Raw genomic sequence first — 23,525 nt, forward strand, 5'->3', positions numbered from 1 at the left:
CATTTACACACACAGCCCACTTTGGTTTTGTGTAGGCCAGACCGGTGAAACTCCCCTATCTGCCACTGTACTGAGCATTAACTACAAATTTAAGCAATGAGATCATTTTAATATAAAAAAAGAAGCAATTTCTACAGTATGTCTCAGTTTTTCTACATGGTATAGAAATGCTGTTGTAGTAAATGAAATAAATCTGTCAGCACAAATTTTTCGGCTTAAAATTGTAAGTAAATGTGTAAAATTACATAATTTCTATTGTTTAATTACTTTGTTGCCATCAGGGAGGTCTTTGTCAACTGGAAACGCTGTAAAACATATGAAAATACAATCCTTCTTTACATTTTCCAATGTTAAACAACGGGCTGGATTGGAGTCTTTGTGGTGCTGATTTCTATTTCTATTGTTTAATTACTTTGTTGCCATCAGGGAGGTCTTTGTCAACTGGAAACGCTGTAAAACATATGAAAATACAATCCTTCTTTACATTTTCCAATGTTAAACAACGGGCTGGATTGGAGTCTTTGTGGTGCTGATTCTGGCCCCTGGGCTTTATGTTTGACACCCCCGCTTTAGTTCTTGTAAAATGACTTTCATGCAAAAAAAATGGATGCCATTTCTTAATTTCTGGGAAAGAATGTGAAGTATTTGCAGTTGATAAATTCTTTTCACTGAACCATTCTCTTTTTATGATCCCTCCAGAGCAGTCCATCAGCATAGTGCGGGAACTTAGTCCAGTAGAAGTCACAGAACCCTTTGCAGCTGTTTTTGAAGTGGAAATCAGTATGGAACTGGTGAAACCTCCTATATGGACTTTGAATGGAGTTGCTCTGCAGGAGGGGCCTGATGTTGAAATGGAGAAAGAAGGCACGATGCACCGTCTCACTTTCAAAAAGACTAAAGCAACAATGACGGGAGCTGTACAGTTTACAGCTGGGAAGAGCAAATCTTTAGCCCAGCTCACAGTTAAAGGTAAAAGTTTTCAGTGTTATGTTCACACAGAAAATTCTGTATGTATACACAGAAAACTTCCATTATATTTGAGCTGAGTCTAATCAGGCATTGTTGCTCTTATCCAGAGCGCCCACTTGAGATTGCAGAAGCCATTAAAGATGTTAAGGCGAAGGAGAAAAGCTCAGCCATACTCAGCTGCAAGTTCTCTGCTCCACCCAAAGAGGTTAACTGGTTCAAAGGTCGAGTACCTCTGGCAGCATCAGACAAGTACAACATCAAGCAAGATGGTACACGCGCCCAAATTACCATTCACAGGCTCACTGAGGAGGACAGTGGAGAGTACCGCTGTCAGTCTGGACCTGCTGAGACCAAAGGCACACTTACTGTTGAAGGTACGTTTTCCAACTTTAAATTGTCAAAAGACTGTGTTTAAAATATGGATGAAGCCACTGTGACGTCAGCCACCGATTAGTTCCCCATTGTGAAGCCTCGAGCTCAGTGTTTTCACTATCACCATCCATTTTGGTTCTTTGAAACCAGATGTGAGAATCTGACTGAGAAACCGTTCTTTGGCTAAAGATTTTCTATAATAGTTAAAATTGATATTAGTGTCATTCTAATATCATTCTCAAAAGACTTTTATCCAAGCAGAAGTCTCTTTGCAACCAATAAAATGAATGCAGCACTTCCACGTTTGCTTTTTATTTCAGATCGAGAAGCTACATCCATCTTTTATACAGTCTGTTTGAATATCACAGAGTTCCGCTAGCATAAACCATAAAACAACTGATTTGAAATATTTTGTGATTTCTTTTCAAACTGAAACTGCTGTCCCGATTCGTCTGCCTAGTGCGTGAAATCAAAATCACCAAGCACTTAGCCAACACAGAAGTCGATGAAGACAGCGATGCGGTATTCACCTGTGAGATTAACTACGCTGATGAAGAAGCTCAGTGGCTTCTGAATGACAAGGTGCTCTTCACAAATGAGGTTAACACCATCGCTCACGAGGGGAAGGTTCACAAGCTGACACTGAAGAACCTGGCACCTCAAGATGGAGGAACAATCACCTTTCAAGTCCGCAAGGTCAAAGAGTCTGTCACACTCAAGGTTAAAGGTGAGAGCATTAAATGCAGTTCCAGAGTTATTTGATATTTCACAAATGAGGCTTTTATTTATCCCTCAATCACTGTTTTACTTTCTGCAGAGAAGCGCGCTGTGTTCCTCAAGTCACTAGATGATGTTATTGGAGAAGAGAAAGGCATGATCACTCTGGCGTGTGAGGCATCCAAGCCGAGAGTTTCCCCCACATGGAGAAAAGAGGGTAAAGTCTTAAAAGCTGGGCCAAAATATGAGCTCCTTCACACAGGCAAGTCTTTGGGCCTGATCATCAAGGATGTCACCAAAGACGATGCTGGGGAGTACAGCTGTGACCTTGGCACTGAGGTATCCAAGGCAAAGGTTACTGTCAGAGGTGTGTTTTTCTATAAGTTTGTATATTTATTTGTACACACTGCTTTTCGTATATACAGTTAACTTATACACAATTTGGTTTCTATCATAGAAATTGGTATTGGAATAACTAAATGGCTGAAATCAGTTGAAGTGAATGAGGGAGAGACATGCAGCTTTGAGTGCATCCTGTCTCGTGAGAGCACAGATGAGTGCTCCTGGACTGTCAATGGCCAAGCTGTTACAAACAGAGGCCGCTTTAGCATCTCCACCAAAGGACGCAAATACATGCTCACTATTAAAGATGTCTCCCCTGCTGATGCTGGTGAGGTAGTCTTCAGTATCAAAGACTTGAGCTCCAAAGCAACATTAACAGTTGAAGGTAAGCTTGATATCAGTCTTTAAGAGGCTTTGGCAATGATTCAAATCATAAAATAAACATTTATCCTCTTATGTTGCAGGTAAAGCTTCATCTGTATCAAAAGGACTGCAGAATATTTGTGTCGTTCAAGGGGAAGATGCTGTATTTTCTTGTGAGGTGACACAGGCTAGTTTTGTTGTAAAGTGGGCCAAGGATGGTAAAGCCATCAAAAAGAGCCAGAAATATGAGCTCAGCCAGCAAGATAGAGTCATGAAACTGACCATCCATAATGTGTCTGCTCAAGACTCTGGAGAGTACAGCTGTGAAGTTATTGGAGGTGCAACCACCAGAGCTAAGCTAGAAATCAAGGGTAAGACTCTAAGAAAACTGAAAAATTGCCTTGGTCTAATTTCACATTTCAGCTTTGATGGGATACCATTATTCTAAGTTTTGTTTCGATTTTCCACACACAAGCAAATAAACACCACACACATACGTAAAGTATACACAAAGGTGCTTGTGGGTCAGTCCTTCTGGATGCAGCACCTAGTGGTGGCTTTTATACTAGTTGGCAAGAGGACCTTTAAAAGGTCTTTGTGATTATGATTTAATTCATCTGGAAAATATCCAAGTTAAGGCATGTAAAGATAAAATGACAATTGTAATTATATAGCACATTTTATTACACGAAAACTTAATCTGTTTAACGAAGAAAATCAGTCCACATTTTCTCCAGTATGCCAGCTCAGGTGTGTATAGGTGCAGGAATTAGTAATAATATTCCAAGTCTTAAAACGTTGAAATATTTGCTAGACATAGAATATGTTCTGGGGTCTTTTTTAAAAATTAAACTATAGATTAGTGCTGTAGTTTCATACTGTGGCAAACATTGTCACAACGAAGTTTCCTTTTTGCAGAGCCAATCCATAAATTCACTAAAGCGCTAAAGGACAGTGAAGCAGATGAGAAGGGCTCTGTGACTCTGCAATGCGCAACGGAACAAATCCCATCCACGGTTGTATGGCTTAAAGGTCACACAGAGCTCAAGGCTGGAAGGCGATATGAGATGTCTCAGAAAGATGGCGTCTTAACTCTCACCATCAAACAACTGGAGGAGAACGATACTGATATCTACACTTGTGACGTGGGCACTGCCAAGAGCATGGCCAAGGTGACCGTTAAAGGTGAGAACTTTAGCATGAATGAAGGTGAGACAACATTTTGTTCTTACTTACATCTTACACTGCAGAAAGGTTTGAGCTAAGCTTTCTTTTAATTTTGAGAATTTTTTTTTTTTTTTTAAGAAATTGAATCCAAAAATTACAATTTTACATTTTGTTCTCAAAACATACGGACAGTGGTTACATTGTGTAGTACCCTTGGAAGTCCACTCTGTCACTCAAGAGGAGTCACAGGAGATCAGAGCACATATGCAAACAACTTTGGTGCCAAACCAGCTGATACCATCCAAGGAGTTTACAAGCTTGTGGATTTTTATTTTTTTTGAAACTGCTGTGGATTTATACAGTTCTGTTGTGTTTTTCTTGCAATTTTCAGTCATTTGCAGTATTTAGGTTACTGCAAGGAATGCTTTGCTTTTGTGTTAAGTGGCGTTTATATCTTTGTCTGGTATATGTGTGTTTGAGGTATTGTCTGTACATCCACAAACTGTGAATGACATTCATTAGCATGCATTGGCATTTCTGAGTGACCATTGCCCAAATTCATTGGATTGTTCTCCTTTCATTTAAGAATTTAAATTTTTTTTGTGCAGTAAAGTTTGGGTTTTGCTCCTAGATTTTAATCCGCTGTTCAGAATCAGCTGCACTGTTCCAAAGACTAATGTTGGACAACTGGAGCACCTCAACTCCATCTGCCGTCCTAGCTTCCCATTATTCATTCTTCTTTACAACCCAACAAAACTCAAAGTAATTTTCCATTTTGTTTTAGCCCTGCCCGCCACTTTTATTGAGAAGCTCAAAAACCAGGAGAAAAAAGAAGGGGAGAGTGTGACACTTCGCTGTGAGCTATCAAAACCTGCAGCTGTCGTTCAGTGGAAAAAAGACTCTGAAATTCTCAAACCAGGAGAGAAGTATGACATGAAGCAGGCAGAGGGCGCTTGTATACTTCAGATTCTGAATTTGAAGATAGAAGATAGTGGAGTGTATACATGCGTATGCGGGGACGAGAAGACATCTGCAGCCTTGAAAGTCACTGGTATGGATTCATGATGCTTTTTCCAGCATAGTTTTGGAAACATTTGTGTGCGAATTCTCAAAGAGATACAATTCTGTGGCCTTGTAAAAACTGTTTGTATGACCTAATTGTGATGAGTAATGAAAACATGCTTGTGCAGCATTGCCACCAAACTTCACACAGAAGCTGGAGAGTCAGCAGGTTGAAGAGGGAACTGACATTATTCTGCGCTGTGAGCTCTCTAAAGCTGGAGTCCCAGTAGAGTGGAAGAAAGGAACACAGGCCCTGAAGTCTGGAGAAAAGTACCAGATGAAGCAGAAGGCCTCTGTTAATGAACTCGTAATCAAGAAGGTGGTGCCTGAAGACAGTGGAGACTACAGCTGTGTGTGTGGAGACCAGAAGACCACAGCTAGCCTTAGCATAAAGGGTAGGAAGGGGATTTTCACAGTTAGTCAGCAAAGTGTTTTTATGTTTGCATGTTACTGCAAATCAGTGTTTCTCAGAATCTTTCATGTGTATTTTTATGTTCTATGTAAAACACTGGCACTGTTTTCTAATCTGCTAATAAATGTTCAGCCAAACCAGTCACCTTCAAACAGAAGCTGGAGAGCCTGGAGGCCGAGGAGGGAGCTGACATTATTCTTTGCTGTGAGCTCTCTAAAGCTGGAGTCCCAGTAGAGTGGAAGAAAGGAACGCAGGCCCTGAAGTCTGGAGAAAAGTACCAGATGAAGCAGAAGACCTCTGTTAATGAACTCGTGATTAACAAGGTGGTACCTGAAGACAGTGGAGACTACAGCTGTGTGTGTGGAGACCAGAACACCACAGCTAGCCTGAGCATAAAGGGTAGGAAAAGGATTTTCACAGTTAGTTGGTGCAGTGGATTCAAATTTGCATGTTCTTGTGGATCCTTGTTTCTCACTTTGTTATTTTGTATTTTTGTTATGTGATATTTATGTTTTCTGTAATGGCCTGCCACTGATTACTAACCCACTAATAAATGCTCAGCCCAACCAGTGACCTTCAAACAGAAGCTGGTGAGCCAGCAGGCCGAGGAGGGAGCTGATATTAGTCTGTGCTGTGAGCTCTCCAAAGCTGGAGTCCCAGTAGAGTGGAAGAAGGGAACGCAGGTCCTGAAGTCTGGAGAAAAGTACCAGATGAAGCAGAAGGCCTCTGTGAATGAACTTGTAATTAAGAAGGTGGTGCCTGAAGACAGTGGAGACTACAGCTGTGTGTGTGGAGACCAGAAGACCACAGCCAGCCTTAGCATAAAGGGTAGGAGGATATATACTTTTTTTTGCTTTTGTATTATTTTTATGTCAAGCTGTCAGTGCTTTGTCTTTTGTGTTTTAAACCACTTTTGTAAAAACAAAATTTATATGTTATTTGGTGGCACGCCACTTACCATTAATAAACTAAAAATGCTCAGCCCAACCAGTGACCTTCAAACAGAAGCTGGAGAGTCAGCAGGCAGAGGAGGGAGGCAGTGTCACTTTGCGCTGTGAGCTCTCTAAAGCTGGAGTCCCAGTAGAGTGGAAGAAAGGAACACAGGTCCTGAAGTCTGGAGAAAAGTACCAGATGAAGCAGAAGGCCTCTGTGAATGAACTCGTGATTAACAAAGTGGTGCCTGAAGACAGTGGAGACTACAGCTGTGTGTGTGGAGACCAGAAGACCACAGCCAGCCTTAGCATAAAGGGTAAGAGAAGATGTATTTATTTATTTATTTTTGTTTTTGTATTTCTTTTTAAATTTCAAGCTGTCACTGTTCGTCTTTTGTGTTCTATGTTTTAAACCACTTTTGTCCCCCCCAAAAAAATATATGTCATGTTGCGGGATATAACTTACTGTTAATAAACTAATAAATGCTCAGCCCAACCAGCAACCTTCAAACTGAAGCTGGAGAGCCTGGAGGCCGAGGAGGGAGGCAGTGTCACTTTGCGCTGTGAGCTCTCTAAAGCTGGAGTCCCAGTGGAGTGGAAGAAGGGAACACAGGTCCTGAAGTCTGGGGAGAGGTACCAGATGAAGCAGAAGACCTCTGTGAATGAACTCGTGATAGAAAAAGTGGTGCCTGAAGACAGTGGAGACTACAGCTGTGTGTGTGGAGACCAGAAGACCACAGCTAGTCTCAATATAAAGGGTAGGATTTGTGATTTAAATCTGTATTTAAAGTATATCAAATTTTCTTTGTAATACAGTAACAGTTCTCACCTTTTGTTTTTTCAGACTCCTTAACTTTTTTGTCACTACAACCGTTGTGTTTACATTTAAATGCAATGATAATGACTGGATTAAACTGCATGGATGATTGTGTTATATTTTGCTGATTTTATCTCAACTGAAGCGCTTGTATTGTGGCACTTGCTTCTGCTTTGAAATTTCTCCGACTGTCTGTTTATTTAGTTGTTCTGTTTCTGATGGATAATGAAATGTCATTTATGTGGGTGTTACTCTGTCCTTCACATTTTAGTGCATCATCAGGTTGAAACCAGTCTTCGCTTGAATTGCTTTTCTGCAGTGTACCTGCGTTTTGACAGTCTGACTTTTCCTTGAAGATTTCGCTTTGAAATTACCAAACAAAATGGCTTCTTCTTTTTCACTTCACCTATTTCAGGCAGCCTTACTTGTTGCTGCATTTTTGTGAGTTTTGGTTGTTTTCATTGGTGGTAGTCTTGGCACTGGATCTTATATTTATGTTGGTCTATAAACCTCTCTTGTCTGCATTTCATCTGATCTGTTCTGCCGTGTTATATTGCAGTTACTGGCTCTGTTTTATGGGGTCTAATCATTCCTGAAACTCCCTTTTGTCAGATGATAGTTTTCAATTGATATATTTTTGAAGTACAGTGATCTGAAACAAAATTATTTCCTCTCAGCTGTGAAGCTGGCAGCTCCTCCTTCAGCTGCTACAGAATCTAAGAGGCAGGAAACCAAAGAAAAAGGTATGAAAGGATGATGGTGATGTAATAACATAACTGTCAGTGTTATGTTGCCCTGTTCAGCTGCCCTGTCCAGCTTGATAATGGTCTCTGCGCTGCCATCTGCAATCCTCCTGTAAAATGCATGATAGATATATTTGTCAGTATGCTGTTTCCTATATTTTGGCTGTATCGAATATTCCTTCTGTCATACAATAGAGTATTTAGGTCTTTTTCCCTTAAGGCTACAATGTGTACTATTTCTATATCTATATAATATTTGTATTTCAGAATCTCTGTCTGTAGCTGCTAAAGACAAGCACAAGAGGCAAGAGATAAATGAGATGGTAGAAGGTAATTTTCAATAGTTTCGGCTTGTTTGTTGGTTTATCCTGTTTTAATTGTGCCTTTGCAGTGAATCAGTGTGTGCACTGCAGCTCTTTGTTGAAAGGAGTCACAAATTAAGTAAATGAAGCCATTAGGGACTTTGTACCTCTGTGTTTGGCTGCTGACCTTTGCCAAAGAGAGAAAGTTGTTGGGTCATGACTTGGCTTAAATTGTCTTGTTGCTTTCTGGTGTAATTCCTATTTAGTTTGCTTTGTTTTTTGTGGGACTGCTGGAAGATTTGCTGCTGGAAAACTGCTGTTGATTTGCACTTACTGATGTTTTGGTCTTTGTCATGTTTTTGTGGTTTGAGCTACTGTTGCAGGAAAAAAAAACGGCAATATTTTCAGTCTCCACATCTGTGGATTTGTGTGGTCACTAGATTATTTTGTTGCATGGAGGCTGACTTAGTATGAAGATATGAAGCTGTCTTTGATTCCATCAGCTGTTTGTTTTTCTGCTCTTGATGAGACTTGAATTACATGTTTCTGCTGCTTTATTATGACAAATTCAAATGATGGGACCAATGTTGTGTTCAATCGTTTTAGCGGTGACATTGACAACAACTGAACAAACTCCTAAACAGGATTTTCAGGGACGTTCAAGAGAGCTTAAAGTGGGAAGTGAAGGTAATGCAGTGCGTGTTTGCATGGATTTTTCTGGACACTACAAGAGCAGTGAGAAAATTCAGTTTCAGTCTTTTAAAATGTTGTGTGCAGTCCTGTCAGTCTTTGCTTCAATGTGTGCTCATCTATATCTACTGTGAGGTGAATGGCAAAAATACAGAATGAAGTTGGCTTTCGTTGTATGTTTTTATTGTGCCAGTTGGATTGTGTTCTGTGTTAAACAGGGAACATTTTGTTGCTCTGTGTTTGTGACGCATTTTGTGTCGGATCACTGAGATAATGGTCTGAGGTGTTTTTGTTTTTTGTTGTTGCTTGTAGGTTTTGGTTTTTTCATTTTGAAATATTTCAGTGCTTCATGTCATCACCGGCTCTGTGTGTGTGGTGTGTATTGTCAACTTACAGAATAAGAATTTAAAATATCATACTCCTATTAATCTACTTCAAGATTAATCAATTGATCTGAAGGTCAAAGCTATAATAATGCTATATAGTGCTATTTAAAGCTGTTTAAACGTCATTTTACTGTCATTGTTTTTATTGACAACATATAGGGAATGATATATGGAGATCCTAAATATCATGTTACATCTGATCTCTTCTTCAAGGTTAAATAACAATAAAATAACTGAAATAAATTTGGATACATTTGATGAAAATAACAAAAAAATCTTAAAAAATTATGCTTAAAATTCTAATGACTTTGTTTGGATCGTATACATTTAGGAAATGATACCGGTAAATGGGGATTGTAAATATCACATTATAGTTTGCATTCAAATGTTGTGTCACATTTGACCTCTGACCTCACTTTTATGTGTCACATTTACATTTATTTCAAGTTGACCCCAAGATGTGTTATATTTTTCAAGACAATATTGTCAAGAGGACGATAATGAGCTGCCTTGATAGTTGGAAATATAATAGCTATCTAATAGGATGATATTATAAAATAAGGTCAAATTATTAATGTCTAGTTATTCACTCTTCCTTTATTTCCACTACCTATCCCTACATGTTTGTGTAATCAAAGTAAACATCTGTCCTGCTGTCCTTATCTGATTTATACTGCACTGCTTATTAAAGTAGCTTTAAAAAGAACAAAGAAAACAACATGAAATTACACAAAATACAATCCTATTCCCTTAAAATAAATCGTGACTAGAGAGTGTGCTGCCTTGGTGGAGGTTTGTACTCTCTGAGAACTTCTTGTTGTTTAAAGTATTCAGTTTGCACACTTGTAAGCGGATCACATAAGAATGTGCGAGATTCGTGTTTCTGTCTGTGCCTTTCTAGTTCTGGCTCTTGTGTTAAAGTTACGCTAGAACTCCAGTTGTAAGGTTATTGTGTTTTATCCCAGCTGATAAGCCTTTTGCTGGAACCACTGACAAACCAGCTACTCAGAGACAGGGGACCAAAGAGCAGCTCGCAGGTACGCAAAGACTTGACTTTTGCATTGACCAGCAGGTTTCTTGCTGTACAGTACACTTTATTGCTACATTACTCTCATTGTTAGTTTTGCTGCATGCTTGTGTTTTCGTGACATTGTTTGGTGGATTGAAATATGTTTGACTGTAGTTTGTCTGAGTGACTTTTTAAAAGTTAGTTAAATTGATTTCTAAGGTTAGGTCAATTTAAAAGCAAACAATACGATGTTGTCTGAGTTTTTCTAAAGAACTTGAGCAGTAACAACTTTAATTTACTCTATTTTTTGATAAAATTGCTGGAAAGTTGTTTTTTTTATGCAGGTTAAAGATTTGTAGAAAAATCATTACTTTTATGCTTTCATGTTATGATATATTCACTGATATTACTATAGTCAGTGATATTTGATATATTTATGATGAAGTACTGGAGACCACGAACGAAGAATGGAATGACTGATCTTACTGGTTCCTAATGGACTAGTGATCTACCAGAATGGTGATCACATTATACTTTATATATTAACTACTTACTTAATGAAGTAATGGTAATTGCTTTCATTCATACAGCTTTAAGGCTGGTCTGGTGTTTCCAGAACTGCCAGCACACATTTGGGTGAAATAGGCAATTTCTATTGAAATGTAACATTATTTTTTCCAAGCTAGTCACCTTTTAGGTATTTTAATTTGATTAGAACCTATTTTACATACTTTGTACCGTCTGCATTTAATTGACTTTCCACCAGTTCTGTGACCGATAACTGGACCATAAAAGATAAAGCCCACTTGTGTCCAGTTTACTGAACAAAATGTAGTATGTAATAGGAGACTACAAACAAAGAATGATTGATCTTACTGGTCCTGAACAGACTATAGTATTAGTCATCAGGCAGAATGGGGATTTTGTCCTTTTTTATACGCTGAATACTTATTCATGAAGTAATGGTAATTTGACTCGAATGCATTAGTTAATGATCACAACTAATACATATTTTCACCTGAGGCACTGAGTAACTTCATAATTATTCAGCCTAATTAATTATGAAATAATTAATTACATCATTACTTTATACACAATTTATTGTTTTGAATATTTTTACTTTCACTTGAACACTGGGTTTAACATAATAACATGAAGTTTTTCACTACTTGCCCTCAGGAATCCTATCAGAATGGAAATAGATTTCATAATATTGAGTTATATGGAATAATTTTGTCTGTGGCTACGCTGCTATGGAGTGTTGTTTTTAAACTGTCCTATCCCACGCACTGCAGTTTGCTTCTTGTGCTTCCCGTGGTTGTGATATGTTGGCAGAAAGATTGCTGCAAAGAGGTTTGTTGCAAGAAGGTGTATCTTAAATAATGGATACCAGTACTGATATAATACCAGTCTCTTGTCTCTCAGTCTAGTCTTAAGTCTTTTTTAGTTTGTGAGACATAGTGTATATTGTTTCTTGTGATCATGTGCCTCGGCCTGGCTTTGTAAATTCTCCTGTGAAATTAAATAAAAGTTTGCCATATATTTACAGTAATTATAATTACCTATATTGTGGTCCCATTAACCTGATGAAATATGGAAGATAAAGTTAAATAATATAAAATCTGTACCTTAGAAATGCTTCTTGCATTAATGCAGTGTTCAGTGTGTCCATATGAGGATGCTGAGTGCTATTTGTCATGGTGTGTCAGTACTATTTTAAGATACTGCATTTCCAATCCAGTGCACGAGTCTGTGTGTTATTTTAAAAAAATGAAAGTTAGGAGCTTTTCCTCTATCAGTCACTGTCAGGGTTAGGAATCAAGTGTAGGTGAAACTTCTGGATATAAAAGCATGTTGCTTTTGATTTGTTGCATCAATTATTCTGTTGTTGAAGCTGAAGTTCTAGTTAATGCAAGTCAATTAAAACCAACTAAATAAATACAATTACAGCACAGACCTCAGCAGTGACCTTGACAGTTGAAGCTGAGAAGCAGGACACCCTAAAGAAAATTGAAGGTATGTGCTGGCATTCTTGACTACTAAAGAGTTGTCACAGGAGTGTTGTATGAATGCAGGACTTTCGTCTACAAATATGAAAGACGCTGAATAAATTCACAGTTTCAAATCTGTGGTCCCGTCACGACCTTCTCAACTCCCAGCAGAGACAAAAAGGGTACAATGGGCAGCCTGCCTGCCTTTAAAGACACTCAGCACTCTCACAACAGGCAGCTGGGGGTCTGTGAACATTACAAAAACCTTTTAGTTTGCAGCCCAGTTAATGTTAAGCAGAAGGATAAACACCTCAAGCTTTGAAAATCCGCAAATGCAAAGCACAATCCTTACATAGCATCACAGAAAATAACATTAAATGTTTGAGCTTAAAATGAACTACATACTTGGATATGTTTCATATTTACTGATATTAGTCATTAAATATAAATATATTTACTTTACATTAGGTGTTGTTTTTGGGGGGGAATTCTAAGTGCACACTTGGGCTTGTTGCGTTTTGCTAAAAAACAAGCTGCGGCCGCACAGGCTCTAAATTCAGGCATCGTTGAGTCTTTGTCTCATTTGTTCTTGTTGGCTGACAAGTCTGAAGTTGTGAATCATTCACTGTTGATTTTTATAGACTTTCTTCTGTATTTTACTAGTTTGTTAACAAGCTTTTTCTCTTATTCATCTGAAACATCACCATTCTTCTCGTGTTTGTTCGGTACTGTGTTTATGACTGTGAAGGTAAACCCGCTGGTTTTGATGTCATCCCTCTGCTACAGCTGGATACCAGAGCGCTGGAATGAAATTAGTGGCACTGTGCATTCTTTATTCTCCTTGTTTTGTTTTTATTTAGCCTGATTGGTTGTTACTCACTTGTTATTAGCTCTAAATACCAGATTTGCAGAATTATTTTCTTGTTCTTCTCAAACAGGAATAGTTGAGGGCTGTATTTTACAGACTTTTAAGTGCTATGTTTCGAATAGGCGGATGTGTACCTGCCCTGACTGTGTATCAGTGTTATTTTGTGTTTGTGCAATAGAGCAACCATGTTGGATGCTTTTTATATTTTCTATTTTTGTTTTTAGTAGGTTAAAAAGTATATTTTTATACCAAACTAATCTTTTGTTATTAAATCCTATGGGTTACCATAATACATACCAACAGATTATTTTATCTATTTAATCCCAAGTTCTTCCAGTCATATTCATTCGAGACCTGGAGAGCCAAGTAGCTGAAGAGGGAGGTAGTGTTACCCTGCACTGTGAGCTATCAAAACCTGGAGTCCATGTAGAGTGGAAGAAAGGATCAGAAGTCCTGAGCTGTGGAGAAAAGTACCAGATAAAACAAAAGGGATTCTGTCATGAGCTGCACATTCTTGATTTGAGGCCTGGAGATACAGGAAGCTATTCCTGCTCTTTAGAGGATACAATAAGCTCAGCATCCCTGGTTGTAAATGGTAGGATGAAGCTATCGCATGTTTTCTTCTTCTTCCAACAAGTCCTTCATTTGTTGCTTCATTTCTCCTTTCTTCATCATCCCTGTTCCTTTTTGCATAATTACTCCATTTTCCCTTTTTTTGTCTATCAGCTCTTCCAGTTATTTTCACAAAAGAGCTGGAAAGCCAAACGGCTGATGAGGGTGACAGTGTCACCCTGAACTGTGAACTATCTAAAGCTGGTGTTCCTTTGGAGTGGAGGAAGGGAGAACTTGGTCTTTGTCCTTGTGCAAAGTATGAAATTAGACAAAAAGTACACCTGGCTACACTAATAATCCATGATGTTGACTCAGAGGATTCTGGGAGTTACACATGTGATGCCGGTGATCGTCGTAGCACTGCACAGCTAGCTGTGAAGGGTATGCTGTTGTTAGTAGTTTAAACATAGTGGCAATAGTGACTTTTTGGTTTATCTTTATTAGAATGTTGCTCGAAATATCTGACTTGACCTTAGGGTTAATACTCTAAACTATAAACTAAAGTATGTAGATTTGACTCCAACTTCTGCTGCTTACTTCTTCACATGTGCGAGTTGAAGGCTAAAACTTGGCCTAAGTGTATTCATTCTTTCATTTCTCCTAAAAATTTTCCCTCATTTTTTTTCACTTTTCTACAGCCAAGCCTGTCCTTTTCAAAACCCAGCTACAGAACCTTGAAGGACAAGCAGGAGAGAGCGCCTGTCTTCGTTGTGAAATCACAAAGCCGGGGGTCAGTGTGGTCTGGAGGTGTGGTGATCGGGTGCTGGCATCCAGCAGCAAGTATCACCTGAAGCAGGAAGGGACTGTAGTTGAGCTTATCATCTACAAACTGCAAGGAACTGACTCAGGAGAGTACTCCTGTGATACAGGCAGGCAGAAGACTTCAGCTGTCCTCACTGTGAAGGGTAGGATTTTTTTCTATTTAAGACTCCTCTTCCCATGCACTCTCTTGAGCTGGAGCCCAGTCATCCTTCATTTCCAACATACTCCCTCTTATTGACCATCTTCTCACAGAGCAACACTTGAGCATGAAGTGTTTTCAGTGTTCAAGAAAACTTGCTCGTCTCATATTCATTAGCACCTCACTCTTTTGTGCACTTCTTGTTATTTGTACGCACTTTTCTCTTGAGCTCAATCACTGATTTCACCATTTGAGCCTTTCACATTTCTGTCTTCACAAATATTAACAAACACTACTCTGTTTTCTTCACTTGGCACTGGTAATTGTAGCTCAGCAGAAATCTTCATAAATGATCAACTTGAACTTCACCAAACGTTGTGTGCTTCTAAACTGTATTTGTCAAACAGAGGTCGAGGTTAAAATACTGAAATTCTTGGAGAGCTGCGTTGTGTACGAGGGTGAAGATGTCTGCTTTGAGTGTCTGGTTTCTCATGAGGAGGCACCAATGGCACTGTGGAAACTCCAGGATGTCCCTCTGCAGAATAATGAAATGAACCTGATCAAGGCTGAGGGTCGGCTGCACAGCCTCACACTCAGAGGCGTCACTACAGCTGATTCAGGGACAGTAACTTTCACTGTGGGAAACCACACTTCCACAGCTTCTCTGACAGTCAGAGGTAAGGGAATTGTAGGCAATGTATTCCTTGGGAACATCTTCTAGTTGGCTTCTACAATAATTTTGGGATTATCTTCTGCTCATTTGCTCTCAGTCTTCTTGTTTTTGGATACTTTCTCTCAATTTTTTCAGAAGTTCTAAAAAGCAACAACTGTCTTGTTATCTTTTCATCTTGCTATGGCATCTAAAGAAAATTCTCACTTTCCATTACATTTCTATTTCCAGAGTACATGCATGTTTACCTTACTTTCCATTGAACTTGGAACTAATAAAACTCTTTTACTTTTCATTTTAGTACTAAAATTACATATTGGTCTTGTTGATCAATGTGTTTTCATCCAGTACATTTTTATATATCACCGAATGCTGTTATAACTGTTGTTTCACTTTTCTTCAGTTAAGCTGAAGCTGGAAGTGTTGAGTCTTTGACTTTTTCATGTTTGGGGTTACTTGGATTAAGGATTTAAGACATGCACCATGCACCACCAACAGCAAAACTGTTCTGATTGTTGAGTTTTTTCTGATTAGTTGTATTTGTGACTTTCTTTAAACTTATGAATTTGTGGATTGTAGGTCTCCTTGGAGCACATTGGTTGATTGTATGTAAATTTTGGAAGGACTGTGCTGCCTCGCTGTGGATTATAGTGTGTTTTCTGGTGTCAGTGTTCACTTTCTAAAGTTTTAAAGTCTGTCATCGTAATGAAATTGGTGTCTCTGGCAGCTGCACCTGTAGTATTCAAGAAGGAGCTGAAAAGTCAAGAGGCCAAAGAAGGAGGCGAAGCCTCTCTGTCCTGTGAGGTATCAAGCCCTGATCACAAGGTGACCTGGTGGAAGGGCTCAACTCTTCTCACACAGGGAGAGAAATACACCATGGAGCAAAGAGCAACCACTCACATTCTGATCATACACAAGCTGATCATGGAGGATAGTGGGGAATATACCTGTGATACTGGAGACCAGAAAAGCACTGCTACCCTGACTGTAAAAGGTAACAGAGCACATCTTCATCTATCATCTGTCTGTGTCTCTCATCTCCTCTCCTCTTGTCTTCATCCTTCCTGAAGTTCATATTCACCCCATTATCAAGTACTGGAGAAAAGTGTATCCTCTACTCGCAACTAATTCTCTTGGATTCACAGATTTAGAGAGTCCAGTGTCCTACTATGGAATTCAATTTAAATTTTCCTGCTTTACTGGAATTTATCTGATTTTATTTATATGCATTGTTGATAGTTTAGTAGCTCTAGGTTGTTAAAAAACACCACTAGATCCATGTTTCTTAGATCTGGGAATGACGTGTTGAGTAAGCATATGCCCTCATAGTCATGATGTCTGGAAGCTCTGCACAGAACTGATCTCTGATCTCTCATCATCCCATTCACCCTCAGAGCATGTGCGAATCATTCGAGAACTCTGCGACATTACTGTGACCACTGGGAAAGACGCCGTCTTTGAGGTTGAGCTGTCACACTCTGGTGTCACCAATGGGGAATGGTGGCTTTCAGACAACCTGCTTCAAAATAATGATCTGAATCAAATGAGCATTATAGGGAGAGTGCACCACTTGGTCCTCAAGATGGTAACCACGGATGAATCTGGAGATGTTGCATTCGTGGTGGGAGAAGAGAAGAGTGTGGCCTGTCTTCTGGTGGAGGAGAAACCCAAAGGTAAAGGAGATGAGATGGTCATTAGAGAGTTTTCACCCTCAGAGCCATCTTCATCAAAAACCACAAATTATTATTATTCTTTTTCAAATCCACTGGCATTTTACATTTTTTGTATTTTCATTAAATATATTTTATAGTATTTATTAATTTTAAAGGGCTGATAGAGGTACTTTAGCTCAACAAAGCAATACTACTGTAAATTGTATGTTTTAAAACTGGGTAGTTTCAGATACATAATGTAGTTCTGCAGCATAGTTATTATTGTGACTGTATTTCCCATTTGGTGAGGTAATACATTTCTTGCATTAGTCTTTGCTGCCCAGCCGTTAAATTCTGTATGTAATTTTCATCCTTGTGCTTGTTATATTAGTCTAGCTAGACATGGATTTAAAGTAAATTTGACTGCTTGCTAGAAACATACAAACACAAGACAGTAATTCTACTTTTTTTTAATTGTCATATTATTTTATGTATAATTTGTGTTACAGTAGTGCACAGAAATCAAGAATGAAAGCATAATGCCAGTGCAGAACGGAAAAGGTTGCATATAAATGCTACTTGTCCTGTATTTGCAGTGCTAATATTAGAGAACCCACACAACACTGTTGCATTAGAAGGTGAAACGGTCACTTTGGCCTGCACCATCTCTGACCCCAGTGGTAAGGTTACCTGGATCAAAAACAATGTGGCCCTCCAAGCGGGTCTCAAGTATGACCTGAAGAAGAATGCAGCATTTCATCAGCTTCGTATTCACAACCTGGTGGCTGAGGACGCCGGAACGTATACCTGCGACACTGGGGATGCACAGTGTGATGTCACGCTGACTGTGGAAGGTAAAAACATTGGATTGAAATGGACAACTATAATATTCTTGAACTTCCACCTCCTTCAACCACCCAGTATAGTCTGAAGCCCTCAGGGATGTTTCTCTCATCATCTCCACTATTTGACATCGAACTTGCCATCTCAATATGTTATATCAACCTTTCTTACTTTAAACTCTCACCAGGTGCCCCAGTCTTCTTCCAGACAGAGCTCAAGAACCAGGATGCCATAGAGGGTGATGATATTACTCTGCACTGTGAGCTCTCTAAGCCCGGTGTTTGTGTTGAGTGGAGGAAAGGAGGATTAGTCCTCCGGCCTGGTAAGAAGTATGAGATGAGGCAGTCAGGGTGTATTCAAGAGCTCTGTATATGGAATCTGGAGCCTGATGACAGTGGCTACTACACCTGCGATGCAGGAGACCAGCTCACTACAGCTTCTTTAGCAGTGCAAGGTAGCCTCCCATTCAGTACTGTTGCAGTTTTTCTTAATTGTGAAACTTCTATCTGGCTCATATGTTGTGTGTTTTTTGTTTAGAGTTGGCATTATGATGATTGTGAGTACATTTAAGGCTCAATGTATTCATATTTTCCACTCAACAGCAAAAGAAGTCTTCATTGTTTCTGGCCTTAAGTCCACCGATGTTTTTGTTGGCGAATGGGCAACTTTCTCCTGCCAGCTCTCTGGTAAAGCCCACGGCAAGGTGCAGTGGTGGCTGGATGGCAGCTTGTTGGAGAACAGCCCCTTTAGTGAGATAGGGCTGGCCCAGGGCCACATCCACACACTCACCTTAAAGAACCTGGCCACAGATGACTCTGGCACTGTCACCTTCAAAGCTGGCAGTTTAACATCAACAGCCAAGCTCTTGGTCAAAGGTATCATAAAAAATGTTAACTGCAGACTGAGATAAGCTTTTTCCCAGGGACTGAGCTAAAGCAGTCTCTTTTAGTCTTATACAATCTCTAAGGATCCTGCAGTGTTTTAATTCTACATTTAAAATCTTAATGGGTTGCCGTCACTACAATAGTCAATTTTCCTACTTCAGTATTCCTTATTATTTTGAATTAAATAGTAGAAGCAGGAAACTAATATATTTACATTTTCTATTTAATAACTGGCATTTACTACAAAAAATGTGCCATTCTTTGTGAAGAATATGGGGTTATATACTATGAAATATAATCATATTTTTACTGCAGGGTTCCATCCAGCTATTTGACATATTAGTGCTCCATCATGCATGAGAAGCAGTAGTTTGCATTTCATTAATAATAAGAAGTTATGTTTTATGCGATATGCTTTGATATAATCTAAAAAATACAACTGGGTGCAGCACCACAGTAAAGTTTTTAGTAACCTTTTCGACTCAATGACCTAGTATTAAAAATGTTGCTCTTCTTTTGAATGTAGGGCTGCTGAAATGATGAAAAATAATAATCACGGTTATGTTTCTCACTTTGAAACACAATCAGATTTACTAATTTTGTGGAGCATTGTTATACCTTAATCATTGACGTGTAAACAATGAGTATAATTACACAATAGTGAAAAGGACAACTAGAGAGCAACTTGCAATGGGATCACACAAGCCCCCACACCTGGTCTGACTAAATCTAGCAACATTGTGACAGTTTTGTTGATAAAATCCTTTACAAACAGATATCTAAACACTAGTTTTCTAATGATGCTAGCCTTATATTGTTCACATTCAAGCTACAGTAGACAGACCTCACTTTGAGCCTGGTGTAAAAGAGAACGCAAAATGATTGATTCAGAGTGACGCTCTGGTCTAAAACCTCTCCCAAGGAGGTAATGTTTTTAGAGGCATTAGTGTGCATGTGTGTTTCCTACAAGGTCAGTAGATCAATCTGAGGGTTAAAGTGACATTAATGATATATATGGAGGTATTTAAAACTATGTTTCTTACTGCCATCATTTGTATTGTCAGCATATAGGCATGTGTGTGGGGATTCTAAGTTTGCATTGAGTTCTTCTTCAAGATAAAATAATGTCGAAACTTAATAATGATAATAATGTCTTTTATCTTTAAAAGTATGCTTTAAATTTTACTGCCTTTGTTTGTATTGACAACATTTGGGAAATAATACTGGTATACGGGGATAAAACATTCTAAATACAACATTATAGTTTGCATCCAAATATCATCTGAAATTTGAAAAATAATTCTCAAAATGATATCAAGTGTATTAAAATGATTTTAACAAGGGAGGTGTCCAAAAGTACTTTTAGAAAGAGCAAAGAAAACAAAATGAATATATACAAAATACAGTACTACTCTCTTGAAAAGTAAATACTGCCCAGGTTTGGACTCTCGGAGTGCTTCTTATTAGTTTAGTCTTCATTGTGAGTCCCTTGTGGTTTAGTCAGTCTAGCTATCAGGCTAGCTGACCTGTTGGCTGGTGGGTGGTGTTTCTGGTCCACATCCTGTGACTTTTTGTGTTTGATTTTCCTGCTTTAACATCTTGAGGGTTTTTTCATGCTCAATTTAAGGTTATATGCCCAGATTCAAGCTCTAATTACACTCGTATCTATACGGTATACTATTATGCATATTCTGACTGCAAATGTTGTAGCCAAACAGCTATTAAAGTTGTAAGCAGCTCCTTTTAACCATGCCTTCAACAACAGGGAAGGGAAGACCAATTAATACAAGAATGCTGAAAACAAGCATCATCAATCTGGGATTTCTTCATTCATTTTAAGCTTTTTTAAGCATGATCGTGATTATTATAATGTTAACCTGCAGCCCTAACTGTAAGTATCCCTCAGTAATATAAATAACAAGCCTGTCTTATTTGATGTTTGGATTCAGTAAAAAAACAAACATAATCTAGATCTGGCTTCCGTCATGTTAAAGTTCACAGATGGTGAACCAGAATATTGAAATGCTTGAAAGAAAGTGCTGCTCCACCCATCCATACAGGCCGGCTGCTCTCAAATAGTCATGCTCTATTCATCTCCTCTGTCCCATCCTAGCAAACCCTTCTTCTAACCTTCCAGCATTAAAATCTCTGACTCTTGTATATACACCTTGAGTTTGGCATTTCTATCTACTATCACTCCCTTCTTCTCTATGAGCTGCCAGTAAGTCTTGACCCTTGGTTGTGAACTTTGACTGTTGGACTTTTTGACCCCCTGAGAGCTTATGTAGTTTAATGCATTGGACGATTTGAAAATACATAAAAAATATACATAGAGTATTGGTACCTTACAATCAGTAATTTCAAAATAATATCACTCACATATTTACACTCAGACATGCTTTTGGGGGTTATAAAGCTCTTATGTCAGTCGGCATGGCCCGCTTTTATCCTTACATCTCATGGCCAGGATTTGATCCTATGATCCCCTGACCCCAACCTCAGATCCCACAGTTGAAGTGGTGAGCGAGATGGAGGACCTTCGGGTGGTTGAAAACCAGCCGGCTGAGTTCATCTGCCAGTACTCAAGACCAGTGAAGGCTCAGTGGAAGAAAGATGGGCAGCCTTTGCAGCCTGATGGCCGAAGGGTGGTAGTGGAGCAGGACTGGAATGTGGCTCGCTTGTACATTAGCCATGTGTCTGCTGAGGACAGGGGCACATACTCCTGTGAGGCAGAGGGGACCTGCGTGGTCGCTTCACTTCATGTGGAAGGTGAGCTTCCCTCCACATGGAAAGAGCACCAGGCTTTAGGGGATCTTCTCTGCTTCTTCCCAGAAAGACGTCTTTGGAAAAAAAAACAAAAAAAACAAAAACAGGCCTTTTACTGATCATCACAGCATTTTTGCTCTTGGTTGACAAAGGCTTAACTATTTTACTTTTGTCTTTGAGAACTGCAGTCCTTTTATAATCTATTATAATTAAGTTACCATGGTTTCTTGCTTTCTACAGCCAAACCCATTACCATTGTTCAGGGCCTGGAGAATGTGGACACTTTTGATGGAGGCGAAGCGCTCTTTGAGTGTGCCCTGTCTCGTCCTGAGAGCAAAAACTGCCAGTGGCTCCTTGATGGCAAACCACTGAAAGAATCCCCTAATGCTGAGGTTGTATCATTCGAGAGCGGTCGTCGCCATCTGCTCCTGCTGAAAGAGCTGCGCGCCAAAGACAGTTGCACGGTGACTTTCAGAGCTGGCTCAGCGTCCACATCTGCCCAGCTCACTGTTAAAGGTAAGTCATCAAAATGAAGACTGTACAACAGTGAAGCTGTAGTAATATTATAACCTTGACTTTAGTCAGATGTGAATTATGATTTTTCCCATGTAAGGTTGGCAGTTGGCCATTGTGAAGGGTTTGGAGGACAGAGTGGCTGCAGTGGGGGAGAAAGTCGAGTTCTGTGTTGAGCTCACGGAGGTGGTCCCTACGACAGAAGTGGTCTGGTATGCTAATGGAGTTGAGCTGAAGCCCAGTGACCTCTGGGCTATGAGGGCCGATGGTCGGTCTTACCGCCTTGTCCTGAGACAGGCGCCTCTTTTGCCCCAGCAGGAAATTACATTTGCTGCCAGAGATGCTATCTCTCTGGCCAAGCTCACCATCATCAGTAAGTGTTTAATGAGTAACATGCCTAAGATTACTTTTAAACAGTTGTAATTATAGTGTTTTTAATCTTCCAGTTAGGTGCTTTTTTATGTTTTTGGATTGGAACTGTTACAGTAAATGATACATAAATCATAAATTCAGTCTGCTAACCATATCTCTGTAAGGTATTAGACTATCTCTCTGCATATTTATTTATTTCAGTTATGTAATCTGTCATGTCTATGAAAAGATTAACAAATATCCCTTTAAACCTGTATATAGAGTTTACTCCAATTTTTTGTAATTCTGAGTTTCGACCAGGGAGCGCAGAACCAGAATTAAAATTTTGGACAATTCAGGGTATAGTAGGAAGCTAAGGTAATAAAAAATCTTTTGAAGAACTATGGAGCAGGTATGGCATACCATCAAAGCTTTTTCTTAATACCTCCAACTATGAAGTTTTATATTAGCTAGGCAGTTCAGTAGTAGTTTGAAGCTCTCTTCTTTATCCACAACTGAAGATTTCACTTTAAAATTTGTACAGTCTAGTGGCCTGGTGTCCGTCTTAAACAACATGTTTGCTAGTAGGTACAATGTGTCATTTCATAACATACTACATGCCACTAGTATGGAAAACAGATTTCAAATATTATGTAAACAAGAAACAATGGTCAGAAGTGTGGTCTTAAGTTCCAACACAAACTAGATATTCCAAATTAAGGCAATATAAATGGATAAATAGGCAATGCATTGCTCCAACAAGGCTGTCTTAACGCTAATACTTTCAACACTTGCATTAAATGTAAGAATCTTTGTTCCCACTTTATGTGGGAATGCCCTCTGATTCAATCTTTTTGAAAAAGGCTGCTGGAAATATGTAACCAAATTTCTGAGTAATAGATTCCTCTTAATTCTAATTTATGCTTAGTAAATATTTATCCCAGACGGTGCTGTGATCTCTAAGAATATCAGGTCTTTACTTAACTTCTGCTTTTTGGAAGCCAAACAGCATAGAGCTTTCTCTTTGAAGCAGCAGCACACCTGTGCAAATTTACAGCCGCCTAAGCGAAAGACATTCTTTAGAAAAGATAAGCTATCTAACAAAAAACACGGAAAGTTCTGGAGCATTTGGAACACCTTCCATATAACTTTCATAACAGATTAACACTTTAGAGTATTTGGTTTTTAATT

The 23,525-nt window shown here is 39.1% G+C and overlaps 1 protein-coding gene across 1 annotated transcript in view; it reads left to right on the forward strand.

Moving 5' to 3' along the window:
- Positions 1–23,525, forward strand: part of obscnb (obscurin, cytoskeletal calmodulin and titin-interacting RhoGEF b) — a 55,223-nt gene that overhangs the window by 17,746 nt on the left and 13,952 nt on the right. The window contains exons 26-53 of the mRNA XM_065469520.1: positions 700–969; positions 1,077–1,343; positions 1,802–2,068; positions 2,159–2,425; positions 2,516–2,785; positions 2,865–3,134; positions 3,682–3,948; positions 4,715–4,981; positions 5,121–5,387; positions 5,537–5,803; positions 5,966–6,232; positions 6,387–6,653; positions 6,828–7,094; positions 7,831–7,896; positions 8,164–8,226; positions 10,240–10,311; positions 13,471–13,737; positions 13,869–14,135; positions 14,393–14,659; positions 15,063–15,332; positions 16,053–16,319; positions 16,720–16,998; positions 17,574–17,831; positions 18,008–18,274; positions 18,423–18,695; positions 21,207–21,473; positions 21,711–21,986; positions 22,084–22,356. Of these exons, the coding sequence (XP_065325592.1) occupies positions 700–969; positions 1,077–1,343; positions 1,802–2,068; positions 2,159–2,425; positions 2,516–2,785; positions 2,865–3,134; positions 3,682–3,948; positions 4,715–4,981; positions 5,121–5,387; positions 5,537–5,803; positions 5,966–6,232; positions 6,387–6,653; positions 6,828–7,094; positions 7,831–7,896; positions 8,164–8,226; positions 10,240–10,311; positions 13,471–13,737; positions 13,869–14,135; positions 14,393–14,659; positions 15,063–15,332; positions 16,053–16,319; positions 16,720–16,998; positions 17,574–17,831; positions 18,008–18,274; positions 18,423–18,695; positions 21,207–21,473; positions 21,711–21,986; positions 22,084–22,356 (6,912 nt within the window). The remainder of the gene's footprint in view (positions 1–699; positions 970–1,076; positions 1,344–1,801; positions 2,069–2,158; positions 2,426–2,515; positions 2,786–2,864; positions 3,135–3,681; positions 3,949–4,714; positions 4,982–5,120; positions 5,388–5,536; positions 5,804–5,965; positions 6,233–6,386; positions 6,654–6,827; positions 7,095–7,830; positions 7,897–8,163; positions 8,227–10,239; positions 10,312–13,470; positions 13,738–13,868; positions 14,136–14,392; positions 14,660–15,062; positions 15,333–16,052; positions 16,320–16,719; positions 16,999–17,573; positions 17,832–18,007; positions 18,275–18,422; positions 18,696–21,206; positions 21,474–21,710; positions 21,987–22,083; positions 22,357–23,525) is intronic.

Source organism: Pelmatolapia mariae, linkage group LG18 (assembly GCF_036321145.2).
Source record: "Pelmatolapia mariae isolate MD_Pm_ZW linkage group LG18, Pm_UMD_F_2, whole genome shotgun sequence".
NCBI classification, from domain to species: domain Eukaryota; kingdom Metazoa; phylum Chordata; class Actinopteri; order Cichliformes; family Cichlidae; genus Pelmatolapia; species Pelmatolapia mariae.